Below are 24,047 nucleotides of genomic sequence, written 5' to 3' on the forward strand. Positions count from 1 at the left end.
TCGTGGAGGAGCATAGTTTGGTGGAAGGTTGTGGTCCGCGGTTTGCTGGGCTGGGCGCCAAGCTGGTAGGAAACTGGGATAGTAAGCGGAGGCTAGCGCGCTGGGCTGAAGTGGAGCTGGGTGCTGCTGGCTTGAACCTCCGACATATGAATGGTAGAAGGTTTGAGGGAATGTGTGATTTACTTCCCGAGGTTGAACAACTGGTATCGGAGGTTGCGGAGCTGACCTGCTCTTGATCCTCTCCTGAGTTTCTTTTGCATCTGGGCAATCTCTGGTGGAGTGACCCTTCTCCTCTCCATGGAAGAAACAATACTGTTTCCGTGGTCGCTGACTTTGATTTTTTCGCCACCCCGCATTTCGACCCCCTCTTCCGGCTTGATTGGGTATGCGTCCCGAGCTTCGTGCTTCCGCTGGTGGACGGTTATTTTCCGGCATGTCATTTTTCGGTTGTTCAATATTCATCATCTGTCCACCAGCCTCTTGCTGCGGCCGGCGTCCATCCTGGCTGAGGTTCTTTTTCTGTGAGTTTCTATCATTGCTCTGCCTCTTCTGAGAGTTCTGGTCTTCCAACCTTCTGCGGTAGTCGTTGTCTGACCTGCAATACTTCTCAAACTCGTGGTACAGCTCGTGCATGGATGCTGGCTTTTCTCTGGCCAAATGAGCCGCGAAGGGCCCTATGCGAAGACCCTTGATGGCCGCTTCAATGGCAACCTCCTCTGGCACGCCGGGTGCTCTCGCCTTGGTCTGCACGAACCTTTGGAAGTAATCCCGCAGTGCCTCTCCCTGACTCTGGCGACACTGGAATAGGTCCGTGGAGGTTAGTGATTCAACTGCGAATCCCTGGAAATTCGCTAAAATCTTGTCTCGAAGGTTCTCCCATGAATAGATCGACCCGGGTCTCAGCATCGAATACCATGCCAAGGCATCTCCCTCGGCTGCGATCACGAAGGATTTTGCCATCACAGTCTCGTTCCCTCCAGCTGAGGCCACGGCTGCCTCGAAACTCATCAGGAATTGGCGCGGATCGGCTTTTCCGCTGAATTTAGGGAGCGTGATTGGTTTGTAGGTTGTTGGCCAAGGCGAGGTCTGCAATCCTTCGGACAGAGGGGAACGAAGGTCCAACGTGCCCCGCAGCATGCCGCCGTAGTTCGTCGGTTGCACATCTAATGCTGGGCCGGCGCTGTTCAGAACAGCGGGCTGAATTGTCGGCTGAGCCGGAGGTTGCATGCTAAGGATTTCTGCCTGCAGGAGTGAAAGCTGCTGCCTGATCTCGGCCGCTTGCGTCGCGGCTACCGCTGCCTCTTGGCTGGCGGCGTAGGCAGCAGCGATCCGATCTCGCTCTTGCTGAAGGTTCCGCAATTGCGTTTGCAGCTGCTGGAGCTCTTGCGCGGCCGTGGGTTGCGCCGGGTCTGCGGCGGGAGGAGGTTCCCGGCGTGTTTCCGGCTGCTCGTTCTCTGGCTGATCGTCCTGAGAACCTTCTCCCTCCACGGTCGCGTACGCGCTTCGCACGGCCCTCCTCGGCCTTCCTCTCCTGGAGGGCTCTGCCCGAGGTCTTGTGGTGCTTGTTCTCTTTCCAGCCATCGCAGGTTATACTCCGAGCCCCACGGTGGGCGCCAATGTTGGGAAGAGGCTCTCCGCGCTCCCCAGCAGTACGGTGAGTAGGGAACCTTCTCACTCGGTGCCGTGAGAGGTCTGAGTTCCAACAGGCAGTAGGCTCAATAGTAGGTGAATACAGTGAATGCTCTCTCTTATTAATGGCGGCATCACGCCCCTTATATAGGGCCCGGAAACCGACCCAACGACATTTACATAGATGCCCCGTGACGGTGGGGGAATATTCCAGCATATTCTTTCATCGCAGTCTACTGACCCTAATACACCCGCGTAATTTCACATTGCAAACCCTTCGTTCATCCTTTGACTGGGGCCTCAGCAGGTCGGAGGCTCGGATCCTCCGCCCAGTTGCGGATCCTCCGACGCTTTGGCGTCGGAGGTTCCGCGGCCCGGCTGGTCGTAGGTTGCTCCGCCCGGCCACCCCGGGAGTTCCTCCTTAGCCTGGTCCAGTCGGAGGTTCCTTGGCCCGGCTACGTTCTCCCGCCATCCTCGGACCCGGGAGGGTCGGAGGTTCCAACCCTTCCTCGCTCGTGGACCTCCGCCGGTGTTTCAGTCCCTGCACACACTTTGCACGACCAGACGAGTCGTCAACATTAGCATTTCCCGTCGAAGGATATCCTCCGACGTTTCAGGCGTCGGAGGTTCCTCTGGTGAAGGATAACCTCCGGCGCTACCAGGGGGAAGGATGCAGCTTTTCCCCAACAAGTTGCTTTCTGAAAACTCAGCATGTTCGTTTGACTGAAAAGCTATGACTGAAGGTACTGTTCGCTGAATGGCTGACATATTCGATATATAATCTCAAGCGAACAGGCAAGATCCTATAAGGTAGTAAATTACAGTGACATTGCCTAATATAAATATATATACATAACAGGACAATAGAAATAGAAAGTGCTTAAAGCTTTAGGTAGGCCGTAGGCGTCTTACTGTCTCAGCGACAGCTACAAATGAAAGGCCAGCACAGTATCAGAACTTTATAAGAGCACAAGCTAACGTGAAACAATCTAGAGACTTTTGTTTACTCTGTTTATTTTGTCAGCACTAAAAAAACAAGCACAGGGGACGGAGAGGAGGCTATAGAGTAATATATACTGGTACTAGAGATAATGAGGCGAGCCAAACATACTCTACGAGGACCTAGTTATACCTTACCCATCCTAATATAAAATGGTACTCAAGATCCTCTGTGGCCACGGTTGACGATACTGGAAGCTCCATCTTAGCACACGAAGTTGAAGTTGAAACGTAACCACTTGGGGTAACTGAGCTCAATGTTTCTTCATGGTAATGTCGGAGTGTTATAGCCTATATTAGAAATACGCTTTAGGCTTAGTAATATGTATACCTTTTACCTTGGCAAATCAGTCGTTTTATCATTAAAACTAGTTCATAAACCCATGCATTTACGTGTGTGTTGGTGATTTTTATGAAAATTATATGTTTAAGAATTCAAGGCCTAAAACTTGTTGAACGTGCTCTCTCTCTCTCTCTCTCTAATAGTTCGGTTGATGCTCTCTTGCTTGTATCTAGTTATAGTACAAGTTAATGACTAATAACTCATATAATGTTGTAATGCTAGATTTAGGTATTTTCACAAACATTTTTTTTCTAATTTTGACAATGATGGAGATGAGTGATCTACTTAATGCAAATTGGGTTAACCTAGATTATTTTTCACTACTGACAGGTGTGTAGCTTCTATGGATATTAATAGTACTTTAGATTATTTTTCGTAATAACAAATATTGGGTAATTTTGATACAATTCTTAGGATTTTTAAGAGCATTTTCATATTAATAAAGGTTGAAAAAAATCTTTTAGAAAACATTATAGACCTAATAATGACAATCATTGTCTATGATGACTATCATAAGTTCTTTTCGAATCTTATTCTTTTTACTAAACTCTGAGAAGTCATTTTCTGTCGTACTACAAACACAAAACCACCCAAACATTATTTCTCTTACTTTTTACAACTCTTGGACGATCCTAGTATACATCGTTAGAAACATGCCTTACATAAAAGGATTGGAAGAGTCTCTAACCAATACTATAAGCAGTTGGACAAGATTGATGCATGGAAGCCGCTGGGTCAAATTAATATCTTTTGAATGTATACGTTTATACACTCAAGTAGGCATGCAGGCATCCGTGTTCTACATGCATGTCTACAAGGGAAAGCGATAACGAAGTTACGAAGCCTGATCCTTACCTTTGCTCAAGCTCGCATAAACACACATGCACAACACGCCTCAGCTATTTCCGGCACGACCATCACCATCTTGGCGTCTCGCCTGCCGAACTCGCGGTGGCCGAACAGGCACCACAGGCCGCGCAACAGCCTCCAGCTCCCGCAGCCAATCCGCCGGCCGAGCAAGGAAACGGTCCCCGCCCCGGCGCCCCCGCCAAAGAGAAATAAAATCCGCGGGAAAGCCCCTCTTCTAGGAGTAGGAGTCGGACGGAGAAGGATAGATAGATAGGCCAGGGGCGGGGAGGGACGAAGCCGAAAAATCGCGAGCCCCCCCACGAAGCTTCCAGGAAGCTCACTCCCCCGCCCGCACGGCACGCCTTTTTATCTCCCACCTCCCGCCTCCTCGTCCCCCGCCACCACCCAAGCCTCAAGCCCCTCGGATCGGATCCGGTCCTTCCCGTGTTCCATTCCCAACGGCGCACAAGATGAAGCTGTCCATGCAGTCGCTCGCCAGGAAGCTGTCCCTGCCGTCCCCGACGAAGCGGGACGCCGGCGGCGAGGGCGGGAAGAAGAACAAGAAGCGCTCCCTGTCGCGCGGCGAGACGCCGTCGTTCGCGTCGTCGTCCTCCTCCTCATCTGACGACGCGCTGGCGCGGTCCTCCACGCCGCGCTCCGTGCTCCCGCCGCCGGCAGCGCCGCTGGAGATCCCGCGGCGGGAGCTGGAGGCCGTGCTGCGGCGCCTGGGCCACGCCGAGCCGTCCGACGCCGAGCTCGACGCCGTGGCCGCCCTCGCCGCGCAGCCTCCGCCTGCGGACGGCGACGGCGATGACCTCATGGAGGCGTTCCGCGTGTTCGACGCCGACGGCGACGGCCGCATCACCGCCGAGGAGCTCCGCGCCGTCCTGGAGGGCATCCTCGGCGGCGGGCCCGACGCGTGCAGCCTCGACGACTGCCGCCGCATGATTGGCGGCGTTGACGCCGACGGCGACGGATTCGTTGGATTCCAGGACTTCACGCGCATGATGATGACCGCCACCGCCGACGCGCGGACCTTCTTGTGATCTGTCCGTCGGTTCAGCCGTCCGGCTCCTCCGTCCCCGTCCCTCTCCCCCAAGCATCACCACGGCCCTGATGCGCGCCGGAGATCATCTAATCAACCACGGCAGCCGGCGAGCGAGACGCGATGCCGTCTTCTTCCTTGTGTCAAAGAAGAGCCTTTTCGGCGCGCAGGATGATAGGCTACCACCTCATCTACTACTAGTAGGACAGGAGTGCTCCATTATTAATTAATTATTCTATTATAAAGTGCTTGCTTGCTTGCTGCTAATCCATGCACGATTAGGAAGAGAACCCTCTCTCCGTCGTGCATGCAGCTTGTACAATTAAAATCCGCTCGAGGTCGACCTCGACAGTGAGTAGTGACTGGCATGCATATGCCTCGTTCTTTCAATTTTTTCTATTTGAAATTCATTTGAATCCTACTGCTACCGGTGTGCGTGCATGTTCGTTGTTCTACTGTATTTGAGATTTGGTGGAATTTTGGCTGCATGCGTATGGGATGAATGGAGATTCGAGTTCGCGTCTGCCCGACTGCCGATTCCGGATGATTGCAACGTGGCGAGCCAACGTCTCAGCTGCTGGTTGAGACTGACCAAGCGAGAGTGCCGCTTTTGTCCGTTGCTCCTCGTCATCTAGTATACCATGTTGCTTCCACCCACCTTCGTTTCGTTGCTGTCTGTCGTCGAGCATGAAGTAGCAACATTGCTCTTCGTTGCTATCGAAGCAGCCACATTGCAACGTTGGCAATCGTATACCAACTCCTGAAACGAATGAAAAACTCCTTTACAGAGAAGCTCTGAACAAAAAACTCATGGTTTACAGTGCAAACTGGACCTTGACAGAAGTATTCGTCTTTGTTTTCTCCCTACCAGGAAATGAGCAAAACTGTGTGCTCTACTTCTTCCAGGCCTTGCCTTTTCCACTGTTTCGTTGTCTTAAAAAAAAAAATAGGAGCAGGAGCACTGCCTATTAGTTGAAGTAGGAGAGACTATTCATTTTCCGCTGTTGTTCAAAGAAATTGCCCGTCAGTTTCCCACAAGAGAATTGCAAGGCAAGTTTCGGTCTCACAAATTGCAGTAGTTATCGTTATCCTCCAAGGGTGCAGTGCTGCCTTTTTTTTTAAAGGACTATAATACCTTTTTGTGCTTGAAGCAACATCTCATCAGCACGGTTGTTACAGCGAACCATGATCGTAACACAACAATCGTAAGTATAAGTAAATGGAACTCATATAGTCATATACAGGTAGAGTAATCAGACACAAGCATGATCTGCAAAATGAGGCTTGGAGCAATTGCACAGAAATTGCAAAGATCCACTTGTGGAAATTGCATTCGAATTTCTAGACAGAATCCCGAGGCTCTCTCTCTTTTGCGTTTTGACTGACTGACAGACGAGTGACAACAACACTCGGACCTCCAGGTTCTACGAGTACCACGAATCTTGCGTTTGGGCCAGGGGAAATTGCACAACAGTTGCATTGCATTGCATGGGGCAAGCGGCGAGACCAGAGAGGAAATTGCACAAATTTGAGTCTACTACTAGCCTAGGCATTGTTGATGTGTTTGGATGCAAGTTCCAGTTGTGCTGCCGACATGCGGGACATGGTTATTATTACGGATAGCTGCTCTGAAATCTCTGAACTTTCAGGTTAATACAGTACTATACAGCTATTATACAATTGCCCACCAAATGACTGCTTTTATCAAGGCACAGGTACGTCCTTGGAACACTGAACACATGCAGGGAGTCAGGTCAAAGCAGCTGTACTCTGCAGTATTTGACCCAAGGGAATATCTGCTACTCCATACTGCCATACTGGACTACAGTACCTAGTGACAGTACTTTTATACCAGTGTGTTATGAAAAAAAAAACTAAATCGAATCTTACGGCAAATGTATTATTAAATATAGATAAAAAGAATAATTAAGTGTACAGTTTACATGTAAATCACGAGATGAATCTTTTAAGCCTAATTCCTCCATAATTAGACAATGTTTGTCAAATAAAAATAAAAAATGCTATAATATCAAAATCCAAAAACTTTTTACATGTAAAAAGGGCATACTGTACTCCGTAAGTGAGAACATTAGACACCAACTGTAATTGATAGGAGACTAGAGTACATACGATGGATCTTCATACTTGTTTTGCGGGACTGCCCCTGTCCTCCCTCAATTTTTTCTCCATTAGAGTCATTTACATTTATGGCCTTAGAAAAAAAACCACTCCTTTTTATTTTGAACTTACTTGTATGGCTTCAAAATGAATTTCTTTTTTCTTCTATGGACTTTCATCTGTTTTTTTTTCACCTAAGAGCAACTCCAACAAATATGCTATCCATATTATTTAGGCTATTTTTACATTTTCAAAAGCAAAAATTAAAGTCCAACAGGTGTGCTATCTGGTTTGCTAAAATAGCAAGTTTACTATTCCTAAACTTTCGCTTGTTATATATAACATGTCGTCCTCACTAGCTATCCTATACAAAGGCATTGTGGAACTCTATGCTTTGAATAAGTTTTTTATTTTACACAATGACTAAATCTTATAGTTTAGAATATAATTTTATATAGTCTCTTAGAGATGCTCTAACGAGGTTAAATCAAGAGTAAAATGACCATTTTTCCCCTAGAAAAAAATACAAAGTTTTATTACGCGGACAAATTTTAAAATATACATGTAAGTTTAGAGTAATACGCAAATAAGTTTTAAAATGTATGATAGATAAATAAAACTTTGTATTTTTTAGTTAAGGGTAAAATAATTATTTTAATATTAACTTAACATCATCAAATGCCAAAAACAAACGAAAGACTATAGAAGGTACCAAATTTTGTTTAAATTTTGTTTTGAAGCCATACAAGTAAATTCAAAATAAAAAGAATCATGTGAGAAAGATGCATGTTTCTAGAGTCATACGAGTAAATATCTCTTTCCATTAGTAGGAGTAACATGTCCGTCAGCACATTGGTTGCGACACCCCATGGCATGAGATTAGCCTGCAGTTTCCCCTTGTTTACGATTACGATGGGAAACTGTTTAGGAAACTCCGAAGGTAGCCTGCCCGTGAACCTTCTCGCCGGTTTCCATGCATTGCCGCTTTTGAGGCCCCGTTCCGTTTCCATCCCATGGAGACGAGAGTACGAGAGGAGACGATGACAGCAACAGCGACGCTAGCCTTCTCGGGGCATGGTGTTACTCTCTCAGTCCAAAAAAAAATTATCTTTGACTTTTATATATCACGATTGATTATCTGTCTTATTTAATTTTTTTGTCTGAATATCATCTATTTTATTATGATTTATCTTATCACTAAGTATATTTAAATAATTTTTTAATTTATAGAAAATTTTTGAATAAGATGAATGATCAATCATAATATCTGAAAGTAAAAAAAAAGTCACTCTTTAGAACTGAATGAGTACATACCTAACTTACACGGAGATGAAAAACAAAAAAAAAAATATTTTATATATTTTTATTTTTTTCTATGTACTATTGAACTTTAGGAAGTCCGCAATTGTGCTAACGTAGATAGCTAATGTGAAGTTGAGAGAGAAAAGTAAAAATTATTATATATATTTTTTCTATGTGCTATTAAACTCATATGTTCTTCGCATAGATTCATGAACCGCAACAGATCTTATTTGTTTATCATTAGGGACTATTCTCTCTCTACTGTACACATTATAATAGCTAGCCATCACAGACGTCCTTATGGGTGTGTTTGATTCATTTCTTACATGAGCCTCGCTAGCCAAACTAAGGCAGGCTAGCCAAAGTCTGTCTCTAGCAAGCTAAGATCCGTTTGTTTGGTTGCATGCGATGCTGAGTCTGGCTTGGATAAATTCGTGTTTGGTTGAGAGGCTTGGTTTGTATACAGTCACCTCTTTCTGAAGAGGGTGAGTTTACCATCCTTTGAAGCATTCTCTCGAGCATCTTGAACGTGGAAGTCGAACGCCCAGAGCCGGTCGTCTTCACACCCACTCGTGCTCGGCTGACCGCGGCTCAACTAGCCTCGGCCGCTCCGATGGCGTCCGCTCCGATGGAGACCGCTCCGACCGCACCGCCTCCCCGCGAAGGCGTCCGCTCCGATGGCAACCGCCGGCCTCGGCCCACCACGGCCGCCCCTGCCTCCCGCCATGGAGGATGAGGATGACAGGTCAGGAGACGCAGCGCCCGCCACCACTACCTCTTCGACGACCACTCGCACCTGCCAACGCCCCCTCGACGGCCACCTCTCGGTCAGTGGCCTCCTCGACGGCCACCTCTCTACCGGCAATCTCTCCTAGGGCCCCCGCTGCTCGCGTAGAGCCAGGAGGTGCTGCAGCCACCGCTTCCTCCACGTGGGCCCAGATCCGACGGCGCGTCCATGTCAGCGACGACGAGCACTAGAACAAGGTGCTCCAGTGTTCATCTACCTCAACTCCAGCCCCAGCAGGCGATGGCAAGCTGGCAGCGGCGACGTCGTCGTCCGCGGCCTCTGCGACGACGCCAAGGCGCGGGTGCGAGCGGAGGCGGGTCAGTGCCCGTACAACTTCCTTGAGTCGCCGTACTTCGCCAAGGCACGTGATAGGGGCATGGTAACCAACACGCTTGTGGTCAGAGACAGGTTCGCGAGCAAGGGCAGCGTGGAGCGAGTAGCGGCGATGACGGAAACTCAGCCAAGAGTAGCGGCGACGACGGAAACTCAACCAAGAGCTGGCCGTGGCCGTGGCCTGGCTAGAATTGAACGGCCGGCTGACTCTGGTTAGCCAGACCTCAGATCCAGTACAGCCAACCAAACACAAAAAAAACTAGCCCAAGCGAGCTATGGCCTATATATTTCTCTCTTGGTTCTTTTGACTATGTGAAATTGATTAATTCTTTGTTTATTGTTAGTATTATGTCTACTAATTTTCTGTGTCCATATCAAAATAGCTAGCTGTTGGCGCCATGGGTTCTGCCTTGTTTGTTTAGTTTGTTAAATTTTTAAATATCATATTGGATATGTCAAATTTTAGATAATAATAAAAAGACAAACTACATAACTTGTCTCGAAACTATGACACAAATTTATTAAATTGAATTAATTCATCATTAACACAGATAGATTACTATAAAATTATAACTAATTATGAATTAATTAGATTTAAAAAATTTATCTTGTGATTTATATTTAAACTGTATAGTTTAAACATTCTCTGGCATGGGTAAAAAATTTGTGGGTCCCAAGTTCGGCCAATCTCGAGGCCGTGGAGGTCGGATCGGATGACGGACCGGAGGGGCCACCCGTGCCTCGTGAGTCGGGACGATTGGTCCCGCTCACTGCCTGGTGTTGCTTGTGCTGATGGTGATGGTGTTGTGTTGCAGAGCAGAGCAGTCTCTTCAGTACCATTGCCTCTGGCTGGCCCGGTGAATCCAAGGACCTGCGGCTCCATGCCATTATGCCGACTACTGATGCCATGCCTGGCCTGGCCACTGGGCCAGGAGAGACGACGACGACCATTGTGGGTGCTTGCCTACTGGCCGTTGTGTGCTGCAAACTGCAAAGACGTCGTGGACTTTGGGTATGTTTGGTTGTTAGCCATAGTTTAACACAACTAACTTTAGGTAGGTGTGGCAAGCTATAAAAAGTGTGGCTAGCAAATTGGTTGCCACACTTTGCTATGCCTAAAGGAATCTTGCCACACTTTTTAACTCTATGACATGTGGAGCCCAAAAGAATAATGCCTAAACTTAGTTGTCAACCAAACACTTGCCAACTTGGTCAAACTTGCTTAAGATAAAGTGTGGCAAAGTGTGGCTAGCAATCAAACAGCCCTTGTAGTTTCTAAAAAATTTTACAATTTTTTAGATTTTTTGTCACATCAAAATCTTACAGTATATGTATAAAATATTAAATAAAAAATAAAAATAACTAATTATATAATTTGTTTGTAATTTACGAAACAAATTTTTTAAGCCTATTTAGTTCATAATTAAACAATATTTGTTAAATAGTCACTCCATCCTAAATTATAAATTATTGCAAGAATCTTGTAGAGTCAAAACATATCAAGTTTGACCAAATTTATATGGTAGGATAACAATATTTATGATATCAACTAAGTATCATTGGATTCTTCATTAATTATATTTTTATAATATATTTATTTGATGTTATAAATCTTTGTAATGTTTTCTATAATTTTGGTTAAACTTTAGATTTTTAACTCTCCAAAATTTTTAGAATGACTTATAATTTGGGATGGAGAAAGTAGAAACGAATGTGTTACGGTGTCTATTTTAAAAAAAAAAAAAACTAATCAAGGCCTTGATAATTGGATTGGTCGACAACTACTCCTACGAGCAAACCTACACTACACACAAGTGGGTTTAGGAAAGGGCTTCCTCCTCCTCCAAATCTCAAGGAAAGCGAGTGTGAGTAATGGCTGCTGGTTAGGCGCAGCTTTCACACCTAAAGTACCTACTACTAGCCAAGTTTGTCTTGTTCACTTCACCCTTTTCTTTTCTCACGCTTCTTCACTTTTGCAGGCGCAGGGAGTACTACTACGAGTTGTCGTTTGCTGTGAATCCCCCCTCTCTCTCTCCGCGCGTGCACATGCTCTTCTTTCCCTCCGTCAGTCGGTCAGTGTCGGCCGTTGCTGTGTGCGCTGTGGCCGCCCGTGCTGGGAAAAAAAGAGGATCCGAGGACACTGTCCTGTTCATTGTCCGTTTGCCTCGCTTTCAGTCAGCTAGGCAATTTCCCGGTTCCTTCCTTTCCTTGTTCCTTGAAGCAGTTGAGCTTGCTGCTTCAGGCAGAGCTGTGGCAGTCCAGGGCCATGGGCGCCTACGCCTTGCGTTGTGTAATGAAAGTGCAGTGTGTCCAAGCAACTAGGAAGTACAGGTGCCCTACTACTGCTATTACACAAAAATACAAACACAAGTAGCAGCTGGCCTGGCCTGGCATGTAATGCAACGGGGGAAAGAAAAGCTTGGGGATGATCTGAAACCAGAGCCAAACACAAACAACGTCCAGTTCTTTGCTGAAGCAAATCCACTAGAAACAACGGCCGAGTTCCGAGAATCAACAGCTTGCGTCGCCGCCGACGAACCGTCCGTGAACGTCCCAAGGCCGAGTTCCAAAGGACTTGCCGGCCATGCTCCGCTTCCTGTTCACCGTCCCGTCCTCTTGCGCGTACTCGGGGAAATAATCCAGAAACGACTTGGTTCCGAGCGAGCTGACTCCTTCGAAGAGGAACTCCCTCACCAGATCCTGTATACATATGAAGGCGAGTAAATTATACGGGAAGAACACCACAGAAATAGCCCAGAAGTAAATACTGCTGCTGCTAATCTGTTTCATCAGTGGTAACAAGGAAGTAAACAAACCTTGGCGCCGCTCTCACCAATCAACTTCTTTAGCAGAGAGTAACCAGGATCCTGAAAAATAAACAGAACAGCAGGGAGATGACTGATCCTCTGTACAGGTTGTATTTCATATATATACAAGGAACTAGGACACCAGCTAAGCAACAGTATTTGTTTTTTGTTTTTGGTAATGACCAATAGTAAGTAACAGGAATTCAACGCAATTGGTATATACTCAAGCATATAAATCCAATCAATACAATCGATTGTTGTGGAAGATCAAACCTTCTCTGCTCTCCATGTGAGATACTTATGTTGCGCTTCCCTATTACGATCGATTTTTTCTTCGTTGGTTTCTCGAACTGCTCCATCCATTAACTCAAGCCAGACCTGCATGTCGAGAATAATGAGAATTACTGGCAGCACAAACAAAATTTCAGGACAACATAAATGTTGCACACCTTATAGTAATCCATGAAGGCGGAGTATAGAGCTTGGAGGTTGGCTTCAGTTGGCTCAAATATCGTCCAGATAACAATGGGCGAGAAGAATCTCAGAGACTCGCTTGTAATTTTGCCACCCCATGGCAGAAGCTGCATTTCATCTATTAAAGACATCGAGCTACACATAAAGTAAATACAGGAAGGTTTGAGGTTTCTGAAAGTGTTATGTTTGGGGGAAGGACCAGATTCAAATACCTCACTGTACTTGTGTATAAGAGGCATCAAGTTCCTGTAATATTTTTCCCTGTAATCCTTGTGTTCAGTGGTATCATACAAAGGATTGAGGTCCCTAAAAGTACAAACTATTCATTCAGCTCATACGTGAACTAGCAAATTTTGTTTGCAGCAAAACCAGTTTCGGCCACTTACAAGACAACGATACTACGTGCAGGGGATGAAAAGGCATTTGCACAAAATATAGGAAGGTCGTATTCAGGTTCTGAGAAGGCAGCAAAGTCAAGAACCTGCATTAGCATATGCATTATAAGTACTAGAACATATGCCATCACAGATGGGGCTATCAACAGTAAGCGATAATATGCAGTAGAATTTTATCTAGAATGATAAAACGAGAACCCAAGAAGCCAAACAGGGTGGGCCATTGTTTGCTACACTGTTATAACTGCAGTCATGGGCTGAGAATAATTATGTTAGAGACCAAACAAAAGCCATGATTCTCTTGTATTGTGGGTAAACTTGGAACAATATGAGTGAAACAGATGTTCCAAATTACTTAGAACAAAATTTAAGAAAGACACTGAAACACCACCACCTGAAATGCAAAGGTTTCAGGTGAAGAAAAACACTGAAACAACACCACCTGAAATGAAAAGGTTTCAGCAGAAGTAGCATCACTACACAAGTCGTTAGATGCACTACAGAAAATTTGAACTAACAAATCTTTATCCAAGGTGCATGTCTCTAAGCATGGAAACTCAAAAGGCATTTATCTATTTCATTTAAGACCATGTCTTCGAGTTAGACGAATCAAGAAAGCATGATTTCCCAATTCTGAAGTCATATGTCAACTATGCCGTGACTCAGGGACAGTTTCTAATGTGTTATTAAATCGTCCAGTTCATAATTCTTTTAGGATGGTTTATGTAGAGTAGTAACCAAGAACAAGAAGAAACTTTGAGCACCAAAAACAGACCAAATACCTGAGCTGAGTTTTTCTGCTCAATTGTCAAGCTCCGAAGCAGTCTAACTTTGGAAGTGCTGAATGACAAAGCACTGAGAACAGTATTATCCTCATTTGGTTTTATGAACTTGAACTTTTCCTGGAATAATAGTGAAATAATGGTCAACTTTGCTGCAAAGAAAATATGTAGACGACAGCTGACAAGAGAGTGACAAACTTGACTGATAAGTGCTGAATAAAACTAGCGATATAGTATGTGGTCTTTAAAACTTTTCTATGGGTTGTGTGCATCCTATTACAGAGGTCGGCTGAGTTCAAGATGATTGTGTCTTCTCGATGCAATTGTCTTGAGTTTTAGTAAAAGCTTACATTGTCGAAGAAACAAAAGCAGACTAGAACTTCCACAGCCAGTTCAATAATCAATACTACTGCAGTATGTAAAAAATGATCACAAATCAAAGTTCTAGATTAACATACTGAGTAGCAAGCACACTCAACAGACTGTTTTTCAGATTCCATGACAGTGGATCCGGCGATGGTATCAGACTGAGATCAAGCTCTAAAGGTGCAAGTGGTTGCACGGCAATATGTTGCAGCAGCTTAGTATCATCCCCAATCGAATTGATTCGAAGTTGCCAAAGCAGCTACTGGGAGCATCTGTGGCTCTGTTTGAGCAATCCTGCTATGGAGGCATGCCTACAAGACCCGCCACAAACAACCAGCAGGGCTTTTCTCACTATTGCTAGAAGAGGTTGCAAGCTTGAATAGTAACACTACCGTAGTCTCCATGAACCCAGAGCTAGAGTTCCTCTTCAATGGACGAATCGGGAGCACATAGCAAGCTCAGGCAACTGGAGAAAGTATACGAGAGTGCGTAGCTGGGGGATAGCAAGAACCTGGGACGGGTGGGGGACGAGAGTGGAGCGGTGGCGGGTCTGCTCCAGCGCGAAGTGGACGAACTTCTTGTACGAGAAGCCGGCGCCGACGCTCATTTCCGGTTCCGTGCTGGTACAGTGGTAAGAGGAGCAAGGGGATGGAGCTCAGATGGGAAGAGACGAGACGAGAAAGACAGAGTGGGGGAAAAGCCACACGTACACGGGGACCTTTCCATTTGCACCCACAGGCTTTCGTCATGGAATTTTTGGACAGGGAAAAAAGCTTTCGTCACGGATTGTTTTTTAAAACAAAAATACTACCAAGTGTGGCTTTCGTCACCATCTGCATTGAGCGGTGCCAGTGCTTACCTTAATTATTCTTTTCGTTTGTACTTGAACTGCTTATTAACGATGAAATATCTAAGGCCTTGTTTAGTTCACCCAAAAAACATATATATATATATATATATATATATATATATATATATATATATATATATATATATATAGCATTCATCTGTGAGTTTCACACGCTTTCATCTTTATAATTAAGTTCCCCTTGCTCGATGTATTGTTTAATGGAGCCGACACACAGCTCGTTTGGTTAACCTGATTCCACCGAGGAATCATTTGGGTTGACGAAAGTTTGTACTCCATCCATGTTAAAAAAAGTCGTTTAGTACAACGACACGGTCTTTAAATCATAACTTTGACTCTTTATTTCTATAAAAAATATTTATCAAAATATGGTACATGTATATTTTTATAAAAATATTTTACAAGACAAATCTAGTCATATGCTTTTCATATTTTCAAACTCAACAATTAAAAAGTTATTTATAATTTAAATTTCTAATGTTTAACTCAAACTTTATCTAAAACGATTTTCTTAGGAGTATGGAGGAAGTATAAATTAGGTAAACATTTTGGGTTGGAATCATTGGTGGGTACGATCGTACGAATATTGTACTAGAAGCAGACACGTTGCTGACTCTTAAACGTTTGTTTTTCCTTTTTTTTTCCTTCTATAGATAGAATAGAATTCTCTCCTTTTCGTGGAATTTTTCTTCTTCTAGAACACATGCTTTTTTTCAACTAATAACGTGCTAAATATATTCAACTTAAAAAATGTTCCATGCCTGTATTTATTTATTACTACTAGTAGCCTATAAGCGGCGAATAACACCGCCGGTTTCTTTTCTTTTTTAGAATGGGTGTTTATGGTTTTTTTTTTTTTGAGAGAGAGAGAGAGTTTATGGTCTTTTATAGAACACATAAACTATCCGTGCAGCCCACCCGCGGCCTGTGTTGTATTCTGCCGGCCTTGCGCATTTGGGCTTCAGCAGCAGCGCCCTTCTGTTGGTCCGGCTGGCAGCTCAAGACTCGTCATCGTTACCAACCCCCATCCTTGAGAGTTGAATTTTCTTCCTGAGCCAAAAAAGAAAAACAGAACGCAACTCGGAGGCACGCGAGCCACACACACACGGACGCACACCTTTGTTCGTACTGACGAGAGATGCATATGCCCGATTGCCGAACTTGACTGGAGAGTTCGTTCGGAATCGGATGGATGGACGCACATGGATGCCTGGATGCATGCATTGATGCATCCCGTCCCTGGACCCGGCTGGGTGCTTGGGTCATGTCATCTCTGTCTCGTCCGCAGCACACACAGGGTGTCGGATATTCCTCCTCCCCGCTCGCAATCTTCACCACACGAGAGCACGCTGCTGTGACTGATGGACGCTCGGGCGCTTCTTTTCCTTGGAGCCAGCCAAACCTAACCCATTTTTTTACAATTTAGCCTTTTTTTTTAAGAAAATTCTCTTTTAGACCTCTGGAAAATTTAAACTCAGTTTTGGGTCCAGAGGGTCGACGCCATGCTTTATGGCGTCGAGGTTACACGGCTTGACGCCATGGATCACGGCGTCGAGCTCCCTGGGCGAGCCCAGCGTGTCTTCTGACGTGGCAGATAGCTCGACACCGTAGATCATGGCATCGAGCTCGACGCCATAGATCACGGCGTCGAGCCTTGAACTACAAACCAGCAGACGTCCTTCGCTAACCGTGGACGCATTCCATATTTTCTTCTCCCCTCTCGGCTCTTCCTCTCCAAAAACCGAGCACGAACATTGGATTCAATATTTCGACCATCAAAAGTTTGATTTGATCCATATGTTTGTTGTTTGGTTAAATCACCTAAGGCATGTTTGTTGTTTGGATTCAATATTTTTCTTCCCTAACATGCCTTAGGTTTGTAGTTCAAGGCTCGACGCCGTGATCTATGGCGTCGAGCTCGACGCCATGATCTACGGCGTCGAGCTATCTGCCACGTCAGAAGCCACGTTGGGCTCGGCCAGGGAGCTCGACGCCGTGATCCATGGCGTCAAGCCGTGTAACCTCGACGCCATGAAGCATGGCGTCGACCCTCTGGGTCCAAAACTGAGTTTAAGTTTTCCAGGGGTCCAAAAGAGAATTTTATTAAAAAAAAGGCTAAATTGTAAAAAATTGGGCCAAACCTAACCTCATGCCTCAGCAGTAGGGATGAAAACGGTAGGGATATTTTCCGACCGTATTCGAGATCGAATTCGTTTAGACAAGTTTAGATCTGTCGGTATCCGAGTCCGAATGTTTAACATCTGATACCGTATCCGTATCCGAATACTTAAACCGTATATTTATAATGTCGGCATCCAATCATATCTTATCCGACATGATTGACATTATCCGTATTCGAATCTGAATCCGACCAGAAATATGAAAACAAATATGATATCGATGATATCCGTTTTTATCCTATCCTTCATCCCTGCTCAGCAGTCAGCAACAACACCCTTCGTCCCGGAAAAGATTGCATTCTAGAAATATTGCTTACGATCAGTCAAATTATCTTAAACTTAACTAATAATTTTTTAAATAAAAAGGTCGTCAATGCTTATTATGCTAAACAAATATCACTAGATTTGTCATGGAATATGACCATATTATGTTTATTTATTAGATTATAGTCTTAAATGGGTACGCTCAGTTACAATTAAATGAACTTGACCCTGACAAAACATATCATTGTGTGTTTATCTTTTAGGTACAATAGAGCTAATAGTTAGCAGCTAATAGTCAGCTTTGATATTTTTTCTTCATCTATTTTATTTTATTATGTATCTAAACATATTATGATGTCTAAATGTATAGCAAAATACATGTACCAAAAAATTCAAAGTGGCTTGTAATTTGGAACGGAGGAAGTACCCAACCAACAACTATCAACCCAAAACAGCTAGCAGCAGCTAATATTAACTATGAGCTAGCTAATTGTTAACAGCTAAGGGAGCAGAGGTAGTAACAGTACTTATTTTACTAAAGCAACTTCTGACAGGATTTCATATGATCCGTACGTATCTTCTTCTACTAGTATCTTGGGGCAGATAGATGCACCGGAGGGTCTCAAACCCGTTGTGGTTCCAATCACAAGATAAACTAATGGAGATTCGAGCTCCCATCTCGTGCTGATGATGCCAATGATAGCTACGTACGCAATCAGGACAATTCGTCAAGCTCCACCCATCTTCGCAAGAATATTCCTATTCCCAGCTCTGCTCGCTTCGCCGTCACTACTACCTGGTCCATGTTTCCAGTCCACGGCCCTGATCCCATCTTCTTTAAAAAAAACTCAAGTTTAACAAACGAATGGCAAGGAATGTTGTATGTATTGTTGGTGGTGCTTGGTAGTACAATCAAACCTACCACTGTCCTGAGTATCAATATAGACATATTATACTCCTGGTCTGGAAACTGGAACCGCATAAATTCCAGATTTCTAACTATTGCAGTTCCAGATTTCTAACAGAACTGCAATCTGCAAGTGTGAACAATGTTGAACTCCACTATGATGTGTGTGTGTGTGTGTGTGTGTGTGTGTGTGTGTGTGTGTGTGTGTGTGTGTGTGTGTGTGTGTGTGTGTGTAACCAAGTCATTAGTACTGCATCTCAGCATTTCTTCAACTGCACTATATTTCTCACTTCAGATCACCTGATGGAAATATTTTGTTCTCAATTCAGTTCATCTGAGGAATATTCTGCGTCCAAGTCGAGTTCTGCTAACAAAAGCATTCATGATTTGGATTTCTCAAGGAGGAGGAGGAACAGAGAGTAACAGGTTACTACAGCTTATGGGATTCCACCGTGTTGAGATCCAGCAACAATTCACAATTATCAGATTCACTGGATCAAACAAATACCGAATAAAAACAATACAAAAAAGCTCATAGATCCCGAGCAATTGAAACACGAATTAGTAGAGATCCATAGATTCCAATCGTTTGCTATTTCATTCACAAACCCAAGAATCGCATCTCTAGAACAGAAGCGGATTAGAACAGAAGTTAGCTCTGAACCACTGCTTTCCAGCCTCCAACATTCCAACCAATATCCGCCGCGGTTCACGATTATTAGTAGAAAAAAAAAGGGAAGAATCTAGCGCTAGTGCTTCTTAATCTTTGGATCGTTGCTTCTATATACACTTAAAACCGCACACACCACACGCTCGGCTGTGAAGGGAGAGAGGGTTGGACCCCAAAAAAACAGAACAGAGGAAGAAGACGAGCTCGACGGATGGATGGAGCAGCAGATTCGACGGGCGCGAGAGAGGGGGGAACGGAACCTACGCGATCTTAGCGAAGCAGCCGCCGCCCGCCATCATGACCTTGAACTCCTCGAACGAGATGAGGCCGTCGCCGTTCTGGTCGACGCCCTCGATCATGCGGCGGCACTGCGCGACGGAGGCGGACTCGCCGAGGCCCCTGAGGACGCGCGCGAGCTCGGCGGCGGAGATGGTGCCGTTGCCGTCGGCGTCGAAGACGCGGAACGCGTGGCGGAGGTCCTCCTCGACTGCCGCCGCGTCGCCGGCCACCGTCGCGTTCAGCGCCGCGAACTCGTCCAGGCTGATGAAGCCGTCGCCGTCCGCGTCCGCCTCGGCCATCATCCGCGCCACCTCGTCGTCGGAGGCCGCGTGGCCCAGGCTCTCGAACAGCGCGGCGAGCTCCGACCGCGAGATCCGACCGTCGCCGTTCGCGTCGAACTTGCGGAACACGCGCGCCATCTCCTCCTCCGCGGTCGCCGCCCGCGGAGGGGACCCGGTGCCCTTGCCCTCGGCCGCAGGCTGCTGCTGTGGCGGCGGCGACTTGGAGCGGCGGCGGAACAGGGACGGCACGGGCATCCTGATCTTCCCCATGGCGGCTCTCGCTCTCTCGCCTCGCTACTTTGGTTTGGTCGCGTGGCAGAGGCGTGGCCTGAGGGCTCGGGGGGATTATTCGGCTTGTTCCGTCACGGTGGTGGCTGCGGTTTCGTTTCTGAGACGGGCGGCGTATTTATAGAGGCAGGAGCCGGAGGCGGGGCGTTTTCCATTATCGATCACGGATCGGAGCCGTGCAAGCCAGGGAGGCGGAGGAAGCTGCGGGCTCTAGCTGTTGCCGCTGCGGTCCCTGCATGTGGGGCCCGCGTGGGAAGCCGTACTAGCTTTGCACCTGCAAAGTGGTTTGCGGTATGCTTGTGAAAATAGTAATGTCAAGGCAAATTTTTCCTTGTTTCAATAAGGTTTTATTTGGTAGGGTTGCAATAAAAATCATAAAAACCGATGAAGAAATCATGTTTAAGTTGTGGATCCACCATTCTAGTTGTGGCAGGTGTTTCGGAGTTGAGGCTTCGAACGATCTAAGAGGCTGATTACTGGCTTCCGATTGGCTTTGGTTCGCTAGCACCTTTTGTAGTTACTTAGTCGCACAATCATATTGTAAATCACTAGCAACGGTCTCAGTAGTTAGGTGTTCTGTCCAGGGTACACTGGTGGGCTGCTCGCTATCCAGTGTGCGCCTCTTTGTATTTGTTTGTGTCTCTCTTAATGAAATACGGGTAAAGTCCCCATCGTGAAAAAAAGTAAAAAAATGATTTCTTTCCTCCGCGACTTCTCGTAACTGTCTCATGAGTTCACGTGTTTGATAAGGCTTCACCTAAAAAGTTAGAGAAACTGGAGCGGGAACCCTGAGGTCCTTATTAGAATAACAATCCTTACCTTTTTGTTTAGCTTGAGACTCAATTCATCGTAACTCTAGAATTATACTAAGGTTTAAATTTGAACTAACTCATAGGATCAAGATAAAATAAATTTTCCTATTGTACGATGTTTCCATTTCAGCTATGAAGTTCAAAAGGGGGAAATAAAAACAAAGGATATGCTTAACGGTTGCTTGCCTCGCAAAACACCCCAAATCATGCAGATGGCATGAGCGAGAGGGTCGAACGAACATGGCGCCACATGCAAAACTACGTTTTGATACCGAACCATTTAATGAAGGATGGCCAACGGAGAAGGATAAGGCATTGCTTATGTTAGGAAGCCTTGTTTTATTCCTTTTTGCAGGTTCCATGTTGTATGTATGCCTTTTTCAGTTGGAGGTCAGCTTAAGTAAATGGAAAGAAGTAGGCGCAACATCAGAGCACAAGTCTCCCTTGCATTTGCATGGCTGCTAAAGAAAGCTCCGACTTCAGAAAGGCCACTGCTACTTTAGACTCTCATTAGAAACATTGCAAGCTATGAATATGCGATTCTTGTGCAGCGGTTAAGCTCCGTTTAGAACGTGTGAATCTTTTTTTGTTTTCCATGATCCTTGGCAGGTGGAGCCTTCATAAGGATTCATCTTGTGATCTTTAATGGTCTGTACTTTGGTATTTCTTATGATTTTTCATAGGTGTAATTGTATTGTCTCTGTGTGTGTATGTTTTATTTCAATGTCTAGAAATAATTTCGTATGAAACAGAATCCAGCTTCGGACCTCATAGACTTGTAGATATTCAGCCTTAATCCCCAAGATAGTAAAGTCAAGCCCTAAAAGCAAGAGATCTCAAGATTGACAAAATTAGGACAGCCATTTTCTATAATGTTGATGGGTATGTTGCTTAACACTAATAAATATAGATTTTTCTTCATCAAACACAAGAAATTTGTGATCATCAATGTCAAGTCTAGGAGGGTGTTTTGTTCCTAGCCTTTATTTGCCATACCACGGATACGGTTCACCATTGAAAAGTTAGGGTAAATTTTAGTTTCCGTGCAAAGGTGCTACGAGCCACAAAATCTTACTAGTTCATTTGCGTGTGATTTTTCACCAGAATTGTAATGTCCATTTTTTCTGCTACAACTACGGCGGCGCCACAAGGGAAGTAGCGTCGATCCACAAAATGTTACATATTTCTTTTTTCATTTATTATGTCAAATAAATAAAGAGGAGCTTATTATGTTGGAAGAAAAAAGTTGTGTGGTGCATGACCTATACGCCGCTTTATTTATCTTTTGGGATCATATAATTTAGGGGGAAAAAGAGAGAAAAAAAATAATACTACTTGCAAAGTCAGCATAACATGTATATTAATAATAATATAATACAACTGTATATGAAAGCCAAGACCGGCGCATGGAACAAAACTAATAAAATAGAGAGTATCAGGATATCTTATACGACCTATCCCTCTTGCAAGCCAGGGCGTTGTGTGTGTTTCTATATTGGCATGTCAAATGTCAACTTCCATCTGGATATACAATCATTCGAGCATTTGACTTGAAGGATTTTGAATATATAAAAAAAACAATTTTTCGTATCGCTGGCAACAGATACACACACTTGCTCAACCAACGTACAGTACGGTCTTGGACGGCTGTACTGTGTAATCTTCAATTCCGATTCCGATTACTAGTAAAGATATGGAACGATGATCGCAAAGATTCATGGCGCATGACCCGGATTTGATTTAGTTTGATCAGCAATGGCCAGCAGCGATGAAGAAAGCCAGAGACAACCAGTCATGAGCTTGGAGAGATTTTACCATCCGGCTGGCCAAATTAGTTACTAATAACATGATGATAAAGATCTTGTTTAGTTTTTGAAAAGAAAAAAAACTAGTATTGTAGCACATTTATAATTCTAACAATTAGTGTTCAATTATAAACTAATTAGGCTTAAAAGATCCATCTCACAAAATACATGCAAACTATGTAATTAGTAATTTTTATGTATATTTGATACTCCATTCATGTGTCCAAACATTTGATGGAGGCTGAAAAGTTTTTTTTGTGAGAACTAAACAAGAGCAGCTCCAATAGTCTACTAATACCACCCCTCGTCCCCATAAAATTAGAGTCTGCATTTCTGTAAAATTATGGTATTGGGGGAGGTATGCTACATTTTCTTCTCGAGCAGTCCTCCAATACCTTTTTTTGTGACCACCAATATTTTCCTTATTTCCCCTCAAAAGAAAGGGAGATATAACTCTCCTAATACCATCCCAATTATCATTTTTCAGCTATATTTTCTCTTACATTCAAGTGAGACCCACCTTTTATATGGTGTTAGGGGAAATATATTAGGTACTTCTGCAACATCTCTGTAGAAAGTGATATTAGACTATCTTCATATTACGGAAGATGCTCTAATGTTGAAGAGCCGGCGCCGGCGTCGTCGTCCACAGGTTCATGGAATTCCCGGGTGGAAACCGAATCCGCGCGCGGTCTGGTTGAGGCAGCTTCTCCGGCCGACGTGGTCCGCACGACGCGGAGGCGGAGGTCATGGCATTGCCTGAAAATGCCAGCCGCCGGCGGCCTAACCTCTGCCTGGCTGGCCGCCGTAGTACGGGGTACAGCTAGCGGCGACGCCAGGCCAGTTTTCACGGAACCTGGACCGATGCAACGGGAAACCGTTACAGGGTCCTCCACGCGAGGGGCCCACCGCCTTTGACGTTCTCCGTGATTGTGGGGGTGTACCGTGTACGGGGTCGGGGAGGTGGCCAACGGCTACGTACCGGGAAAAAACAGGAGAGAGAGAGAGAGAGAGACATCACAGAAGTCGACGAGAAACCGCGTGGGAAAAGCGAGAGAAGCCGTTCCTGCTGCGGGGCCCGCGTGGCGTGGTGCGCCACCTGGCTGGGCTGGCTGGCCCGGCCGTGAGAGCGAGACCCTGCTGGCTGGGCTGGCTCACAGCTCACTGCCGCCTGCCTAGGCTCCCTCCGCGTCCGCCGCTACGACAGTCATGGAGGCCCGGCTCGGCTCCTCTCCTGTCTGTCTTTGAGTATTGATGATATATATATTGATCTGATGAATCCGTATGCTAGTTATGGAGGGAGATTTGCTTGACGCTTTCCACTGACAGGATCATAGGCTGTGAGGTGGTCTGTCTATGGAGGGAGGGAACAGCCGAACACGGCAACTTTTCGAAACGCATCACGGCGCTTGTCACCTAGTTATGCCGAGGCAATGCAAATGGTGGCGGCCTGTCTGTAAAGAA

The 24,047-nt window shown here is 45.3% G+C and overlaps 3 protein-coding genes across 5 annotated transcripts; 1 reads left to right on the forward strand and 2 right to left on the reverse strand.

Annotated features, from left to right (window-relative positions):
• On the forward strand, positions 4,080-5,306 carry LOC8062319 (probable calcium-binding protein CML35). Its single transcript, XM_002456883.2, has one exon. It carries the CDS (start codon positions 4,291-4,293, stop codon positions 4,864-4,866), a length of 576 nt encoding a protein of 191 aa, XP_002456928.1. The 5' UTR covers positions 4,080-4,290; the 3' UTR covers positions 4,867-5,306.
• LOC8081332 (phytochromobilin:ferredoxin oxidoreductase, chloroplastic) lies at positions 11,725-14,959 on the reverse strand. Of its 3 annotated transcripts, none has more exons than XM_002459051.2 (8): positions 14,741-14,959; positions 13,864-13,983; positions 13,073-13,167; positions 12,899-12,992; positions 12,662-12,793; positions 12,486-12,590; positions 12,222-12,272; positions 11,725-12,105 (listed from the first exon to the last, which is right to left on the reverse strand). In XM_002459051.2, the coding sequence occupies exons 1-8, from the start codon at positions 14,834-14,836 to the stop codon at positions 11,917-11,919; spliced, it is 882 nt and encodes a 293-aa protein (XP_002459096.1). In that variant the 5' UTR covers positions 14,837-14,959; the 3' UTR covers positions 11,725-11,916. The 3 variants fall into 3 exon arrangements, with proteins under 3 accessions (XP_002459096.1, XP_021310895.1, XP_021310894.1); XM_021455220.1 differs by lacking the exon at positions 14,741-14,959 and adding an exon at positions 14,622-14,703; XM_021455219.1 differs by lacking the exon at positions 14,741-14,959 and adding an exon at positions 14,322-14,570.
• Positions 18,984-20,052, reverse strand: LOC8062320 (probable calcium-binding protein CML10). The gene has a single exon (XM_002459052.2). The coding sequence runs from the start codon at positions 19,946-19,948 to the stop codon at positions 19,379-19,381; it is 570 nt and encodes a 189-aa protein (XP_002459097.1). The 5' UTR covers positions 19,949-20,052; the 3' UTR covers positions 18,984-19,378.

This window comes from Sorghum bicolor, chromosome 3, assembly GCF_000003195.3.
Source record: "Sorghum bicolor cultivar BTx623 chromosome 3, Sorghum_bicolor_NCBIv3, whole genome shotgun sequence".
Taxonomy (NCBI): Eukaryota; Viridiplantae; Streptophyta; class Magnoliopsida; order Poales; family Poaceae; genus Sorghum; species Sorghum bicolor.

What these genes read in the sequence shown, in the direction of transcription:
- LOC8062320 (XM_002459052.2), bottom strand. Translation starts at nt 19,948, where the DNA reads ATGGGGAAGATCAGGATGCCCGTGCCGTCCCTGTTCCGCCGCCGCTCC.
- LOC8081332 (XM_002459051.2), bottom strand. Translation starts at nt 14,836, where the DNA reads ATGAGCGTCGGCGCCGGCTTCTCGTACAAGAAGTTCGTCCACTTCGCG. An exon ending in TCACATGGAGAGCAGAGAAG is followed by an intron (nt 12,273 to 12,485) that starts GTTTGATCTTCC and finishes TTTATTTTTCAG; the next exon opens with GATCCTGGTTACTCTCTGCT. An exon ending in TTGGTGAGAGCGGCGCCAAG is followed by an intron (nt 12,106 to 12,221) that starts GTTTGTTTACTT and finishes ATATGTATACAG; the next exon opens with GATCTGGTGAGGGAGTTCCT.
- LOC8062319 (XM_002456883.2), top strand. Translation starts at nt 4,291, where the DNA reads ATGAAGCTGTCCATGCAGTCGCTCGCCAGGAAGCTGTCCCTGCCGTCC.